Source organism: Ceratotherium simum, chromosome 25 (genome assembly GCF_057802395.1).
Source record: "Ceratotherium simum simum isolate JZ-2026a chromosome 25, ASM5780239v1, whole genome shotgun sequence".
NCBI lineage: Eukaryota > Metazoa > Chordata > Mammalia > Perissodactyla > Rhinocerotidae > Ceratotherium > Ceratotherium simum.
Window position 1 is genome coordinate 15,447,602 of NC_141924.1, and position 16,296 is coordinate 15,463,897.

The 16,296-nt window shown below is 48.7% G+C and overlaps 1 protein-coding gene across 5 annotated transcripts in view; it reads left to right on the forward strand.

Annotated features, from left to right (window-relative positions):
• LARGE1 (LARGE xylosyl- and glucuronyltransferase 1) overlaps window positions 1-16,296 on the forward strand; it is a 529,018-nt gene that overhangs the window by 29,980 nt on the left and 482,742 nt on the right. The window contains exon 1 of one of the 5 annotated variants that reach the window (XM_087448980.1): window positions 14,487-14,757. The exons of 3 other annotated variants lie outside the window; for them this stretch is intronic. In XM_087448980.1, coding sequence (XP_087305106.1) covers window positions 14,507-14,757 — 251 coding nt within the window. In that variant the 5' untranslated portion in view covers window positions 14,487-14,506. Of the gene's footprint in view, window positions 1-14,486; window positions 14,758-16,296 lie in introns of those variants that run through there. One more of the 5 variants, XM_004418079.3, reaches the window with a different exon arrangement.

A 16,296-nucleotide genomic window follows, 5' to 3' on the forward strand; every position in this document is an offset into this window, starting at 1 on the left:
GAGACTGTTTACTGATGACTCTCAACTTGACCCAAATTTGAATCCTGGCTTCAGCATTTACCTGTGAGATTCTGGTGAAATTCCTTAACAGCTTTGGGAGCCTCAGTTTCCTCATCTCTGGAATAGGGATAAAATCCACATTCTGGAGTTGTACAGGTTAATTAAAAAAAAAAAAAAAAACTGTTTTCTTTTTCCTCTTCTCTGCAGAGCTGACCACCGTTGTTCTCTCCCATCCTAAGGAACCAGTGGGTCTGCTGGGCTGGGAAGGCTCGTTTCCCGGCCTGGTTCCGAGCTCGTATGTGGCAGGCCCCTGGGGGCTTCCCTTTCAGCACTGCCGTGGCTGGTAACCTGTTTGCCTACGTGTTGATCGTCTGTTTATCCTGTGAGGGTGCACTGGGAGTCCCCAGGGGCGGGGACCCTGTCTGTTTTCCTGGAACACACTATTTCTGGCACTTAGCATCATACCTTTTCCACATTGAGCACTCAGTAAATATCGAATGAATGAGTCTATTTCTGTTCATTTCTCTCCTCTTTTATCTTCTGGTCACTCAAGACCACTCTCCACTCAAGACCCAGTTCAGGGGCCAGCCTGGTGGCGTAGCGGTTAAGTTCACGTGTTCTGCTTCAGCAGCCAGGGGTTCACGGGTTCAGATGCCGGGCGCGGACTGATGCACCGCTTGTCAGGCCATGCTGTGGCGGCGTCCCGTGTCAAGTAGAGGAAGATGGGCACGGATGTTAGCCCAGGGCCAGTCTTCCTCAGCAAAAAGAGGAGGATTGGCAATGGATGTTAGCTCAGGGCTGATCTCCTCACAAAAAAAAAAAGTGAGACCCAGTTCAAATGATCCCGTCCTCTTGTGGCAACACTAGCAGCTTGAGTTGTCACGCTGGCATTTTATGCAGCCGTGAGTGTGGGCGGGGTCCTTTCCTCCCTAGTGGTGAGTCCCTGTGGGACCCTTAGGAAATACCAGGCCCAGAGCCCGCCTCCCCACGTTGAATGTTCTCAGTAAACGGTGTTGACATGAGTTGATTGAACTATTTGAGAAGAGCCTGACTTCTGCCTCGGCTAGAACTTCAGAGGGGCCCAAGAAAAAAAAGTTTATTTAAGGAAACCATTTTGCAAGGTTTCCAAATATGTGTTATTCCAGCTCCAAAATCTCAAACTTATGAATGGATGGCCTCCAAAGGAGACGTTTTCTTTTCTCCCGTTGAAAAAGATGTCACGTGGTCCGAAGGAATGCTGATCGACGCACAGAAGTCTGCCTGGCCCAGGAGGGGCCTGCATTCCTGGACCTGGGCCACGAAAATCGCCAGACAGCTACACTTGCAAGCCTGACAATTAAAACGAGAGGACAATATAATTGAATAAGAATCTTTTCCGTTTATATTGAACGAAGGGGCTTGAGGAAAAGCTCACGTAATTAAAAGGAGAACCACGGTGCTTCCAAAGGGAGCTCGGTAAGCATTTTAGAGGCAGATGGTACCTGTTGTTTACTGTGCCGAACTGCATGTCAAAGGATAGGGTTTTCTTTGGGAGGAAGAGGTGGGGTCCTGCAGGAAGCTCAAGCTTTAGTGTCAGGCAGCCCTCGATTGAAATCGGGCCCTTGACTAAAGGTGTGGCTGACTAAGTGGCTGAAAACACCACCAGTTTTCTCATCTCTGAAATGGATGAGAGATTTTTCAAGACTGTTGTGAGTCTTGTGTGAGGATATGTTTGAAGGTGCTTTATAGGTAGGAGGGGCTCCATAAATGGTAGCCACTTCCTCACCCCCATCTGTGAGCACAAGCATTGTATTACATTTATCCACCATCCACACGTCATTTCTTGGATTGGAAGGAAAATGGAGAGGCAGTTGAAAATGCAGCACGGAGGGGTTTTTTGAAGAGTATAGAAGATTTTGACAAAATGGAAGGAAAGAAGGCAATTCACTAGAAGTTTGTTTTGCAAACAGTGGTCCTTCATGGGCTTGCAGGTGTTCTGAGACATTTTTTTAAATTGATGTTTTGATGTCATCTCAAATTAATGTAAGTATCTTCTAGGTGATCTGCATGACCACTTATAACTGAATACGGGTCCTGGATTTACACCAGTGAGTCATTGCTTTGGCACCAAATGACACCTCCTCAATTGAGGAAAGCTAATGAAGGAAGGACAGAGGGGGCTTACTGTGTGAAGGGGGCATCCGGGTGGTTCCACAGTGTTTCCAACATGGAGAAAGCACAAGGTTGGGGGCCACCAACCTCAAAAGAACCTGGCTGGCTTGAGCAGAGTGAGCCATACTTCCTCAGTAAGGTGGTGGTTTAGGTTCTGGGAAATAGCATTGGTTATACCAGCAGGGTCACCCATGGTGGACAGGTTTCAGCGGAGCTTCCAGACTTAGACTAGGAAGCATGACCTGGCCACCCACTTCTGAAAAAATTGGCCATGAAAACCCTACGAACAGCAGCAGAGCATCGTCTGATGTAGCGCCGGAAGGTGAGAGGATGGGGCAAAAAGACTGGGCAGGGTTCCGCTCTGCTGTCCACAGGGGCGCGAGGAGTCGGAATCGACTTGACGGCACAAACAACAAATCACATTAAGTTAATTTAAACGTGTTTTGGTGTTGAACTTGGGAAAAAAGAGGTACCTTTTAAGTTTGTTTTGCTTTCAAGGTTGTTTTAGAGCCACAAGTCCTGCGCGTGCCCCTCATTCGACGTTCATGCTCTTCTCTTGGCTTGGAATTCTGTTCTCCTTCGCCGCCCCATCCAGGATAACTCCTGCCCTCACCTCGCCCTCATACTTACCACTTCCTCAGCCTTCTCCCGCCACCTTGCCCAGGTCACAGCTTGCCGTCTGCATTTTTAAAGATCTTTGGGGCATTTTTCCCAGTTGATTTTTACGGCTTCTGTGGGATGTTTTGCTTCATTTCTTTCTTTGGTTAATAGCTGGACTGGAAGCTTCCTGAGGGTAGGGGGTGTCTTTTTGTTATTGTCCTCACCCCTGTATCCTGCAGTGCTTAGCACTCGATAAAGTTATTTAAATAACTTTTTTATTTTAATGTTTTACATTTTTTAGTGCTTAAATACCATTGGAATAAAAATGATTTAAGCCAAAACTAGGGTTCCCTGCTAACTTCTTTTCTATACAAGTGGCCCCCTGTCACTCCAGTTTAAAGAACGTTGTGGAGGAGAGATTGCCTAAGGGGGAATGCGCGAGCTCTGAGGTGAAGGAAAGAGGGAAGTAGAAATGTACTGGGTTACTGTGTCCTTGCTGAGCACTAGGGGGAGGATGGCCCTGGGCCGGTGTCCAGTGGATCCAGGAAGAGGGACACAGCCTGCAGCTCACCTTGGCTACTTACTTACCTGAGATGCTGGGGGGGCGGGGGAGTTTGTAATTCAGTGCCACCCTTTTTGGGTTTGGTGTCTCCTGAAGGGTCATTCCAAGGGCTGCATTCATGTCTTGTATAACTGGAGAGCCTCAGGCTTGCGCGGGGGGCGGGGGGAGTAGGAAGTCGGAGCTCAGGTGAAGCCACACTCACTCCTGGAGGTGAGCTGAGCTGTTTACACCTAAAGCTCAGTCTCTTCATGGGCGTTACTCACTAGATTTCATCATAATTGTCACTTGATTTTAACAGCCTTGTACAGGATCACAAAGCACATCAACAGTGCTTTTAGTGCTCTCTCAATAAATATCACAAGATCCTTACCGCAACCGTGTGATGTTGATATGGGATAAACAGCCCCATTTCACAGAGGAGTAGACTGAGGCTTCAAAGGATTGATTTGAATTTGAGGCTTAGGACTTCGAGGTCCTGTTACCTCCACCATGTCATTTGGTCATCTAAAGGAAGAGTGTCTGCCTCCCACTGTGCTCCTGGGCTCAAGTCTGGGATGTCATCTGCACCCCTTGGCACACGGTCACCCAGGATCCCAGCTTGTGATAAAGTGGCTCAGGAGCAACTTAATGATATTTTCAGCAACTTAAAAAGGGAGAGACTGTTTGGTTGCATGAAAGGCAGTGTTGCTTGTGGAGCCCCACACCCTTGTGCCGCACAAACTGGGTTTGAATGCAAGTGCTGTCAATTTCTGGCTCTGGTGGATTCCTTCTTACCATCGGAGCCTCAGCTGGGGTAAAATGGGGCTACGGATGTTTAATCAGAGCTTTAGGATGAAAGGAGCTATCTTTTGAAAACTGCCCAGCTTGGCACTCACCCACATTCCACTTATGATTCATGGTGCCCCGAAGGTCTTACCTGCCCTTTTACTAAAACTTTTCCTTCTGTGGAGAGACTCACAAATGCACGTGCGGTTGGTGCCATCTCGGGCTCAGGGTGACTCTGCTTTATGTTTGGCAGGCGTCTTAGAAGCGGCAGGGAGCTCAGGCTTCAGAGAACAGGAAGGAGGTTGGTTTGAGCAGTCTGGAAACCTCAAGGTGCTGCTGTCATCGTCCCTTGGAGGCGAGGGTGGGCTTTTGGAGTCAGGACGTGTGTGCCACTAAGACGGTGATTTGCAGGAGGTGGGAGGCCTCCCTTCTTTGGGCGGGCAAATCAAAGGCTTGCCAGCCCTCAGCAGTGTAAGCAGTGACCTCGAGAATCTGGCAGCTCTGTGGGACAGTGGCATCTCGCCTTTCTGGGCCTCCCCCATCTGGCCTTGCCCAGCCTCCCACTGACTGATTCCTTGCTTGCTTGTGACATCCCAGCCAAACTCACAGTTGCCTGGATGTAGCACGTGCCCTCCCGTGTCAGGCCCTGTGCGTGGCCTGGCACGGTATTAGGGCCTCAGAAGAGATGTGCGGTTGGATAAGTGGGTGGCTTCTCCCAGGCCGACTCACCCCGAACAATAGCTGTGTGTGATGAGCACACGCTTTAAGGCTGTCAGAGGAGAGAGGCCCCACCTACAGTGACCAGGGCCATGTTCTTTGCAAATACACGAGTGCTTTAAAGTTCAGTGTTTCCAGCAGCCTGGGGGGGCGCTCGGTTATGAGTAGTAAGTGGAGGAACTCAGTGTTGACTGAGGCTGATTGTGAGAGGTCAGTTCCTGCCCTCATGGGGCGTACACTCTACTCGAGGATTAGAGAGGTGGTGTGCTGAGCAGAGACCACCCTACGGCGGACCTGCACTCAGACCTTTGCTGTTTTTGGTTCAGCACATAGATATTTATTGAGTACTACTGAGTGTGAGGCGCTGCTCCAAGGGCTGTGGGTCTGTTAGTAACCCTGATGATAGAAGTCCCTGTTCTCAGGAAGCTTATATTATAGTTGAGGAAGACCGACTAACAAACCAAAGAAGTAATACATACTGAGTCTCCTGTGGTGATAAGTACCACAAAGAAAAAGGAAGCACAGATGGGAGACAGGGAGGTTGGGTGTGTGTGTGTGGGGTGGAGTTTCCAGGTTTAAGTTGGTCAGGAAGGGATTCTCAGAGAAGGGGATTTGAGCAAATTATCGGAAAAAGTGGAGGAATGAGTCATAAGATGCCTGGAGAAAGAGCTGGGGTAAGTGCAAAGGCCCTGAGGCCATTTCTCAATAGCCAATTGAGAGACTACAAGGATTTCATGTGGCTGGAAGGGAGGGAGCATGGAGGAAAGTAGTAGGGGATGAGGTCAGAGAGGAATGGAGGCCCGGTTGTTCAGGACCTTGTGGGCTGGGAGCCACTGGAAGATTGGCATGAGTCCACTATTTATCAGGGTTACTAGGTCATTCCTGTGTTGAGGATTGCCCATAGGCAGCAAAGATGGAGGCAGGAAGACCATGTAGGAGGGGCTTGCTGTAATTCAGACAGGAGATGAGGGTGACTAGGGCCAGGGTGACAGTGATGGAAGGCGTTGAGAAATAGTTGATTCTGGGTCTGTTGCTCATAGCCCCTGTGATCCTGGGTGAGTTACATACTCTTATTAAATTTTAATTTTCTCAGCTTTGCAATGGAGATAATAATACCTACTTCACTGGGTGCTTGTGCGGAAAGGGTCTGAAGGTGCTGAGACTGAAACATAAGGAAGACAGGAACTTCCGGCTGCACAAGCTCCTCCGTATTGGCAGCTGAGGAGATCTTTAGAGATGTTCCCACCCAGCCTTCTTGTGCTGTTGATTCAGAAACTGGGGCCCAAGGTGACGAGTTTTCCCATTTTCACGGTAATTCATCCAGCTGTGTGTCATATCTCATGGCCTCCGTAGATGTGTGCAGAGGCCGGTGATTTGTGGTCCAGTGTGAGGAAAATCAGATTATGGAGGGATGAATGGAAAGAATGCTCCATCAGTCTGTTGAAATCCCCATAATTCGGGGCTCTTGGAGTTCAAGGTAATCCTAGCAAAGAAAGTTGAAGAACAATGAAAGAAAATCAAAATTTCTGCTCAGTTATGTAAGCAGAGAATGTGCAACTGTTGTCCCAAGATCAAACCTCAGGAGTTTACTAGAAATACTGGAGAGAGGTAATTGTGTGCATTTTATTGCTCTGTAGATCGTGTGGGACTTCTGTTTGCGAAGTGTTATTGACCGTCGTTAGTTACTTTATATGACAGAGGTCAGCATTGCTGTTCCGGCTTTACTGATGAGAGAGCTGTTGCTTTCCATGCTGAATGTCACCCTGGGTGTTTTTCCTAAGCTTTAACAGTACGCCTTCTGGGAAGCCTCCTGGCTTGCCTGTGCATCCCCCATGGCCCCTTCATGACAGCTGGGGGCAGAAGTGGTAGCCTCTTGGATAGATCTGGACAGAAGTTGGGCCGGCTTTAGACACAGGCATTTCGTTTGCTCTAGCTCGCTGGTCTTTTTCATTAAGTAGAAGGACAAGGAGTATTGAAGGACAGAGGTGGTCTTGCTGGTGTGGGGCTGGTGTGGTCTTGCTGGTATTAGCACCTACTCTACGAATGTGTTGTGGGAGACTTTTCTTCCGTATCATCTGTCCCTCCTGGTTGTTACTGTCCTGAGGGCTTTTGCAGCATCAGCCTAGCTAGTGTCCTGGAGAGCAAGCCCCAGGTGTCAGTGTTGACATGTTCATACATGGGAGAGGGATCACTGGACCTGGGGCTATTTCATGAACTGCTCCTTTAACCCCTTGTAATGATACATTGTTTCTTGTTTCCCTAACCCTCAGGGCTTGACCTTGGTGAAATAGACTCTGTAGATGGGTCTTCTTCAAAATGGGATCCGTGGGTCTCCCTTCATTATGTCTGAGGAGAGGGAGCTGCTAATGATGTGATCATTAGCAGTTGAAACATGTTTTCATAAAAGAAAACCTGTGCTTTTTAACCAGCTTCCGTCTGCTCTTTAAAAGTGGTCATTTATTACCCATGTTTGAGACACTTGAGAATAATCCTAATTGTTTTACCTTCAGTTCTCAAATTCCTCTCTAGGTGGTGAAGCTTAGATCAGCCTTCCCACACAGATGCTCACCTTCCCTTGGAATTCTCCGCTTGCTCATTCAGGAGCCGGAGGTGACTCCGCCTAGTGACTTGGCACAGGGCCCCCCGGGGGGCTTGGAACTGTGCTTCTGGAAACCTGGTACATGGGAGGGCGTCTGGAATGTTAGACTCTCCATATGGGAGCCTGTCAGGGAATGTCATCGCAAGTCAGCCGGTGGCCTCTGTGGCATCTTTATCGAACGAGAAAAAAGCACTACTCGTAAAGTAGGAGGGGACAGTTTGGAAGGATAACGTTTATTCTTTGCAATCACAAGTCTAAAAAGTACATTGACATATACAGAAAACCTTTCCCTCCTTCTTCTGTCCCCCTGCTTGTGTGTTTACTGCCCACGTGGTACGGAGCGGACATGTGTGAGGGAGAGGAATGTAGTTGTATCAATACCTGTGTCCCAAGTAAGAGATGCAGAGGGGACAGAAACATCCGAATGAAAAATTTTTCCAGAATTTGAAAGTAAGATCTAGCTGAAGGTTCCTGTGAAAACATCTTCACCTGTTATGTCTGGGAGGTTTGGTAAAACTTGCCCAAAGGGAAACTTGAATGGGATGGGGCAGCTCCGCTTCACGGGAGCGACCAGGATGTGGCTGGTAAGTCAGGGAGGGTGGCCCAGGCCACAGGGAAGAGGCAGGAGTGTGATCTTCAGGTCCAGGATGGTGGGGAAGTCGTGGATGGCTGAGATTTTGGTCAAGACCATTCTTCCATCTGATCTGACTCAGACCCAAATATTCTGAAAAACGTGGCAGTCATGCAGGGTCCAAAAGGCTGTGAGATTCTGTCTTTTGCTGCAGTTTAAACCTGTCTTCTTGGGCATCCAGAAATGCTTTCCTGTTAGCTCGGGTGGGCACAATTTGGAGTGCTTGATTAACCTAGCAATTAAGAAAAGTGGAGAGGTGACAATTGGTGTTACCAAGCTACAGTCGAAAGCGATGCCCTTGGCCTCCCTCCATGCAAACAGATGGGTGGAGAAGCCACCCGTGGGGAGGAACATTGGAATGCAGAAAAGGGAGGCTGGTTGGGAAAAGGTTCTCAGGACAAAAAACAGCATGTCAAGATGGGGTGGTTGGTTGATTATTTCATTCAATCGGCAGATATTTGTTGAGTAATTCCTATGTGCCTGATACCGTGCCCGGAACTGAAGATACGTATATGGATGACGCACAGCTTCTCCTACCAAGAGGCTGATTGTTGTGGAGGTAACAGACAAATGAGCAGTGAATTCTCACACTTTGTCGTAAGTACGGGATAGATGACGTTTAATGTTCATGGGTGACCAAGGGAAGGGGTGGTTGGTTTTATGAAAAGAGAGAGAGCAGTATTGACTTTACAGAACAGGTGGTTTGAGCCAGACCTGCTGGTGGAAAAGGGCATTCTAGCACAGCAGGCTGCAGGAGCCAAGGCTGGGTAAGACAAAGGGTGGGTTTGTAGTCGTTAAGTAGAGACTAGGTTTGAATTCTAGCTCTGCCACTTACTAGCTGGGTGACTGGACAAATCACGGAGCCTTCGCATGAGTTAGTTTTCTCATCTGTAAAATGGGCATAAAGAATCCATGTCTCGTGGGGTGGGGTATTGGGAGGATCCATTCTTAGTTCACATAAGGCATAGTGTGGTTGACTCATGGTGACTCATCCTGCAGCAGTTAGAGCCCTGAGGTATCCTGGGTTCTTTGAGTGTGCCCTGCATAAGAAGGAGCTAAGACTCTGGATTGTCACTTAGGGCCAGGTGTTAAAGGTATCGGAATATCACGCATCCTGATTTTATCTCTGCAAATGTTCACCCACATCTTGTTTAAGCCATGTCTCCCCTTGAGGTATCACACAGTCTTACTCATCCTTGAAAACACAGCCACCCATTGGTGATCCTGGTGGCAAGTAATTGAATGTTAGTTCTTCATTCTTTCCTGGAATGATGGGGTGGAGAGGCTGCTGTTTTGAGGAGCAGATTTAGAGACATAGGTGAGTTAGTGTGGAGTACTGGGAAGAGCTCAGCTCAGCATCTGGTTGGAGCTGGGGTCAGATTCTGGCTCCGTCATTTGTTAGCCACTCCACCTTAGGCAGGTCACGTCATCACTCCCACGTGTAGTTTCTACATCCGTGAAATATTGTCTAAAATGTATTTGTGCATTGAGATGAAACATTTATCTTAATAACTGGGATAAAAATTCCTTTGAAGGAGGGAACTGCCTTTGTATAGGAAAATACCTTGATAAGCTGGAACAGCACTTCCCAGTAGAAATACAATACAGGCCGTGTGTGTAATTTAAAAATTTCCAGTAACTGTATTAAAAAAAAGTAAAAAGAGGGGCTGGCCTGGTGGCGTAGTGGTTAAGTTTGCGCACTCTGGTGCTGCAGGGTTCGTGAGTTCGGATCCTGAGCCCGGACCCATATACCGCTCATCAAGCCGTGCTGTAGAGGCATCCCATATACAAAATAAAGGAAGATGGGCACAGGTGTTAGCTCAGGGCCAATCTTCCTCACCAAAGGGAAAAAAATGTAAAAAGAAATAGCTGAAATTAATTTTAATAATATGTTGTATTTATTTTAGGTCAGTATAACCAAAATATATTTAAAAATTATTGAGATATTTTATATTCTTTATTTCATACTAAGTCTTTGAAATCTGGTGCCTATTTTACTTTTGTAGCACAATGCAAATCAGACAAGCCACATTTCAAGTGTTCAGTAGCCACTGTGGCTCATGGCTACTATGTTGGAGATCGTAGATCTTGCTAGGAGCCAAAGCCAGAAATGAAGTGGCTCTACAGGGAAAGTGAGTTTTATTTTCCCTCCTCTCCCATCCTCATCCCTCCCTCTCTCCGTCTGTCTCTCTCTCTCTCTCTTAGTCTCTCTTTTTCTTAATCTGCTTCCCCTTCGTGAGAGGGATGAGAAGATAACTGACCAGCAGAGACCACAGTGGTTGTGTTATTGGATTTTTGTGGAAAATGAAGGCTGGGATAAGTTTCATAGAAGGACATAGAGGGAGAGGCAGCTCACTAGGAATCTGCAGAAATCATGAAAACAGGAGCAGCTAAAGTGCATTGAGTGCTTACCAGATGCCAAGCACGATTCTAAGCATTTTACTGAGTCATCTCATTTAATCCTCACAGAATCCTAAGAAGTAATTATTTCTTCCATTTTGAAAATGGGAAAACCGAGGCACAGAGAAGTTAAGAAACATACCCAGAGTCACATAGCTAAAGTGTGAACCAAGATAATCTGTCTCTAGAACCCTGCTGTGCTTGTTGTCTCAAAAATTCTTAGAGGAAAAATAAACCTTAGAGAAGGCTTTGGGCTTCCATTGACATTGACTGGGTGGTTTGTACCAAGGGACTAGGGGCGGGGCAGGCCCCAGAGATCATCTGGATGAGCCTGAACCTTGCAACGGTGTTCAGGTTACCTTGTGTGGCAGGTGCACCGCCCAGGCACCATTATTACACCCAGCAGGGCCTCAGTAAATGGCACTTGTTCCCGTCTTCTCTTCAGGCCCATAAAATAAGCCTTTTTAAAGAAGGAGCTTTCTTAGTTTTGTCCACATCTAGATCCACGCCTGCTAGATAGTAGCTGCTCAGTAAATGTTTGTGGAAGCCAGTGAAGATGCGTTGGCATCACCGGGCACGATGATCTCTGAGTCCGCTGGGGGCCTGCAAATGCAACTGTGCCATTATGGGGACACCTTGTAAATACGACCCTGAGGGAAGGGGCCTCATGTGGGACGATGACCGGCTTGTTCAGATCCAGAGTTCTTGCTTTGAGCTGAGGACAAAGGCCAGTTTACATGTCCCATGCCAAAGCTTTTTGTTTGTTTGTTTTTCTAGTAAATTTTTTTTTTTTTGGTGAGGAAGATCGGTCCTGAGCTAACATCTGCCAATCCTCCTCTTTTTGCTAAGGAAGACTGGCCCTGGCCTAACATCTGTGCCCATCTTCCTCCACTTTATATGGGACGCCGCCACAGCATGGCTTGCCAAGCGGTGCGTTGGTGCATGCCTGGGATCCAAACCTGCGAACCCCTAGCCGCTGTAGTGGAGCGTGCGCACTTAACTGCTTGCGCCACCGGGCCGGCCCCAATCTAGTAAATTTTTAAAATTGCAATGTAGTGTATTATACAAGAAGCAGAGTACAGAAAGCATAAATGTGCAGCTTGATTATTTTTACAAAGGGAGACCACCTATATAACCAGCTCCCAGATCAAGAAATAGGACATTACCAGGCATCCCAGAGCCCCCCGTCCCCCATCACTGCCCCCTTGTCCCTCGTGAAGGTGTCTGCTCTCTTGACTTCTGACTCCATAGACTGCCTTCACGTGTCCACGCTTTTGAGCACACCCCACTGATTGGAGTTGTGGGGGTCATTTGTTTCAGTCCTGCGTCACTGATGGTCACCAGAGTTGGGGGATTGGGGTTGGGTTTCTAACCTGGTTCTGTGCCCATTGCATGGATGAGAAATTGAGGCTCACAGAGGCTGTGCTACTTGCCCGGGTCTCATGGCTTGAGAACAGATCCATGATTCAGACCCAGAGCTGTAGTGTGCCAAGACCCGTGTTTTCGACCATCCTGTATGTTTTCTTCTATGACAGTTTGTCTAAAAGCCCAAGGCTGGAAGGTTCAGGTTGCGATTGCTGGACTGAGCAATATCTGGGGGTGGCTGCTGTGAAGCTGCACCAAATTTATCCCGAAGGCCACACCTCACTCTCCAGGTTGACTTGGCTGGCTGAGCCCATCGCGGGTGGGGCCACAGGAGGCTTCAGCACGTGGGGCAGGCGGGTTCCTCATTGCCCCATGCTTCCCACCTCTGCTTGCTGCTGACAAGTGCGCCCAGGCTCTGGCGAGGGAAGCTTTCAATTAAACAGAGTCAAACTGCTCCCTCCCACTACAGTGAAAGGGCTCTGTGCTGCCAAGTGCGAGCTCAGTGCACTGGTCTCCTGCTCTGGGGGCATGGCTGGGACTGGATTTCAGCACCATCAATGGCTCAGGGGATGGAGCTGGGGAGGGCAACCTCTACCCAGCCTGGAGGCCCCTGGGAATGGCTAGAGGTGGACATACGTATTTCAGGCGGAGGAGCTTTGCTCTCTCTGTGGCACGGCCCTCTGCCCGCACTAGGACAGGTGGTGGCTGTCAGTCTGCAGTTGGCTCCAGCCACAGAGAGATTTGCCAACAGTTCTAGAATGGAGAAACCCCCCAGCCTCTTTGGCCCAGAGACTGCAGCTTGACCCATAAAGCTGTGAGCAGGTAGTTCCCTTAGCCTGGCTTTCTCTCCAGTATGATGGGAGTGGATAGCAGGCAGAAATATGAGCTATTACACTAGGCTCAGTGCCCCTAGGACTGAAATTTAATTCAAAAAGTCAAAATGAAATCACCCCTCTGGAGGCAATGGTTCTTATAAAAATAAAGCCAATATTATTATAATCCTAGCGAGTGAGTTGCTGAACAGTTTACTCTTTGCTGGCTACTGGACCTGATATCAGAGACTGAATAGTGTAGCTCTGAAGGCAGACTGTCTAGGGGTGAATCCCGCTTCCTCTGCTCAGCTGTGTGACTTTGGGCAAGTTACTTGACTTCTCTGTCCCTCTGTAAAACAGAGAGCACAATAGTCCCTACCTCTTAGCATTGTTGTGTGAATGCGTTAATCCGTGCAAAGCACTTAGATTACTGTCTGACATGTTGAAGTCTCAGTAAATGTTCATATAATGATGATGATGAAGATGTGTGTGGAGTGAATTACAGTCTCTGAGTGCTCCAGTGTGCTAGTAGTTTAGTATTCCTGGTTACAGACAAGGAAACTGAGGCACAGACGGGGTCAGTTCCTCTCCCAATGTTTCACAGCCAATACATAGCTGAGGTGGAATTTGAACCCAGAGCTGCCTGACTGCAGGCTTTCCAGGAAATGGCCAGTAAAACTATTATTGGCTTACACAGGATTTATCGCCTAAGGATTAAATTTATTTCAGAAAAGGCACCCCCCCCCAAAAAATAGTTCCAGTAAAAACAAGATAGATTTACTTTATGATCCATTTAAAGTAATAAACATAGCTAATGTTTGTTAAGTGAATTGCCCTGTTTCAGCTGCAACATTTCCATTGCCTTGTTATTTGGGTTGTGTTCTAAGAGCTTTGTGAGAACGTTTTGAGTTCAGATCAAACTAGAGGCGCATCTTTTCTCGCCACGGCGGACATGCTCCTGAAAGACGAGATGCCCTGATGTGTGAGGACAGTGGCAGTGGGGTCTTAGGAGAAGTGAAGACCTGCCTCGTCTGTGTCTGCGCCAGGGGTCCTTCACCTGAGGTGTCCTGTCGCCCTGGCTGGCTGGGCCCTTCTGACCTTCAGCCCCTCCTGGGCCTGTCCTCGGGATCCATACCAGCTCTAACAAAGGACCGAATCAGAGAGGGAAGATGAGCTTTCGGGTTTGACCACGGCGGATGGCACAGTGCAGTCTGTGGAAATAACATACTATTTTCTCATTTAAGTTCCCTGAGCAGAGACAGGAAATGAGAGGACCAGAGGAGAGGCATAAAGGAGGGAGAGAGAGAAGAAATAGTTGGGGGAGGGGAGAAGGAATGTCGGTGAGGGGCTGGGGGGCCAGGGGTGGAGGTGAACTTGGTGACTTGTGCTTGCATTTTTGTGACGTGAGAAGGGCGGGGCAACGGCCAGTGAGAGGCAGATCCTAGGCCTGGTAGGAGGGGAAGAGGAGGAGGAATGGGAGATGCAGCCTTGGGAGGGAATGAGAAGGGATCCTACAAGTTTTAGTGCCGGGATTGATTACAGGCCACCTGATGGGGTGTGGTTGATGGGCAGACTGAGCCCACTGTTGACCACACGGCCGGTCAGTGGCCAAGTTTCTTGACTCCTGGTCCGGTGCTCCTTGGTTGTGCCATGTCGCCTCCAGGGCAGTGAGAGGGTGGGCCAGCGGGAGATGGAACAGCTGAGCCCCACCTGCCCAGGGGTTGGGTTGGGGTGTCGGTGGTCATTCCCACTGTTGGTTGCTCCTACATCAGAGCTCCGCCGGGGGGATGCCTGGCTCTCAGTGCCGGAGCAGGGGGGTGGGGAGAGCACCATCTGACACCATTCAGAAGAGACTACACAAGTAAACCCCACAGTGTGTCTCAGTCTGGGAACAGCTCGAGCTCATGGAGGCGTGCCTCTGTCGTGCGCCGCTCACGCCAGGGGAGTTAAAAAAAGAAATACTCACGCCGATCCAAGGGCTTTTTGTGGGCAGGGCAGAAATAATAAACCCAAACACACAGTCAAGCCGTTTCAGGAGCAAGGTTGTGTGCCCTAACCCGGCCAGATTCTGCCAGCTCCAGGAGATAATCGCGGCTGCCGGGGCGGCCAATTCCATGCCCTCCTCAAGGGCCAGCCTCCCTGTTGCAGGGCAGAGGTGAGTGGGCGTGCTTTCTGTTAAAAGGATCTGATTTTAATGTAAAAGGCTTGTTGGTTTGCTTTCCCAGCTTGGTGGGTTCACAGCTCTTCACCGTGGCCCCAGATTCACTCTGGAAGATGCTCCCAGTGTGAGCCGGCCTGGCCTCCCTGTGCCTCATGCTGGGCATCTGGGCCTCGCGTTCCACGAGAACTTGTTGCAGAGACGTGGAAATTCAGGCCCGGAGGTGACTGACTTGCCCAATGCTTGCACACGGCTTTGATGGTGGCGGTGATGGTGATGGTGATGAGGATGAGGATGAGGATGAAGGAAAAGGAGAGCTGCTATTTGCCTAGGTAGCGTGTTCAATTCTGTGTTGGTGGAGACTGTGTTAGTGACAATAATGACTAACAGTTACTGTGTGTCTGCTTTGTGCTGGGCGAGGTTCTGAGCAGCTCTGGGACACTTGATCTGGGATCGACTCTATAAGGCAGATGCTGTGTGCCTATTACAGTGGAGGGGACGGAGGCAGGGTCAAGTCAGAACCTGCATTCTTTCTGCTGAGCCACGAGCTGCCTCATGACCATGGCAGCTTGCTGTGTGTGGCGTGACCCTGTGGGTGGGCGAGTGCCCGGCTGAAAGGTTGGTGACAGGACACACCTCTATTCTAGATCCTTCTTCCTTGGCTCCCAGGACCCGTTGGACCCCTGCTCCCAGAGACACCTCCCACCCCCCTGACACCATCCCTTTCCCAGTGCTGTTTTCTTCTGAGGGATAGTTCAGCTGAGTTAATGCTAATAACCATCACTAGTTATCTTTTAACTTTAGTTATTCAATGCTCTGATCCTAAAAATGTTTTTCTGAAGGTGACGAGTTAAGTCTATTCCCTTCATTATGGATTAGTAATCATGAAAACTGAATATCACTGAAGGTCCTGTCACAAGTGTAGTTCATGCAGTGAAAAAATCTAGTATTTCAGGGAAAAGTTGCAAAGAGAAAGAAAAAAAGGAGGGAGAGAAGAAAGACCTCTGTTTGTGTGTGTGTTTGTATGTGTGTGTGTGTAGTGGGGGGGGTCAGATTAGCCTTAAAGTAAGAAATAAGCTTGAAATTGAGGATGCAGTTCAGATGCCACCTGCTCTGAAGCCTCGGCTGTTTACCTGGGCACATTCGGGTACGTCTCCTCCGTCCTCCGGCGGCACCTATGTTCTGACATCCGTGGTCGTACTTGCCAGGATATATGGCAACTTGGCCATTTCCATGTCCTTCCACAGGGGCACCTCCTGGGCTGGGGCTGTGTCTTGTCCTCCCATTACCTGACTCAGTGCTGGCACATAGTAGGCACTTAGTAAATGTTCGTTGAAATGACTTAGTACATGAAAGTTTTGTGAGGGAGGACCTTTGTTTTGCTCTGCCTGTGGAGAGCTCTAAATACTCTAGGTGCTCCTTTCCAGATTTCTATTACCCATATGGACCGGGGTCAGTCTTAACTGCCAAAATGATCATAAATATACTCTAATTTGAGCAAATGGGATACAAGCCACTGACCATTTAATTAATCTG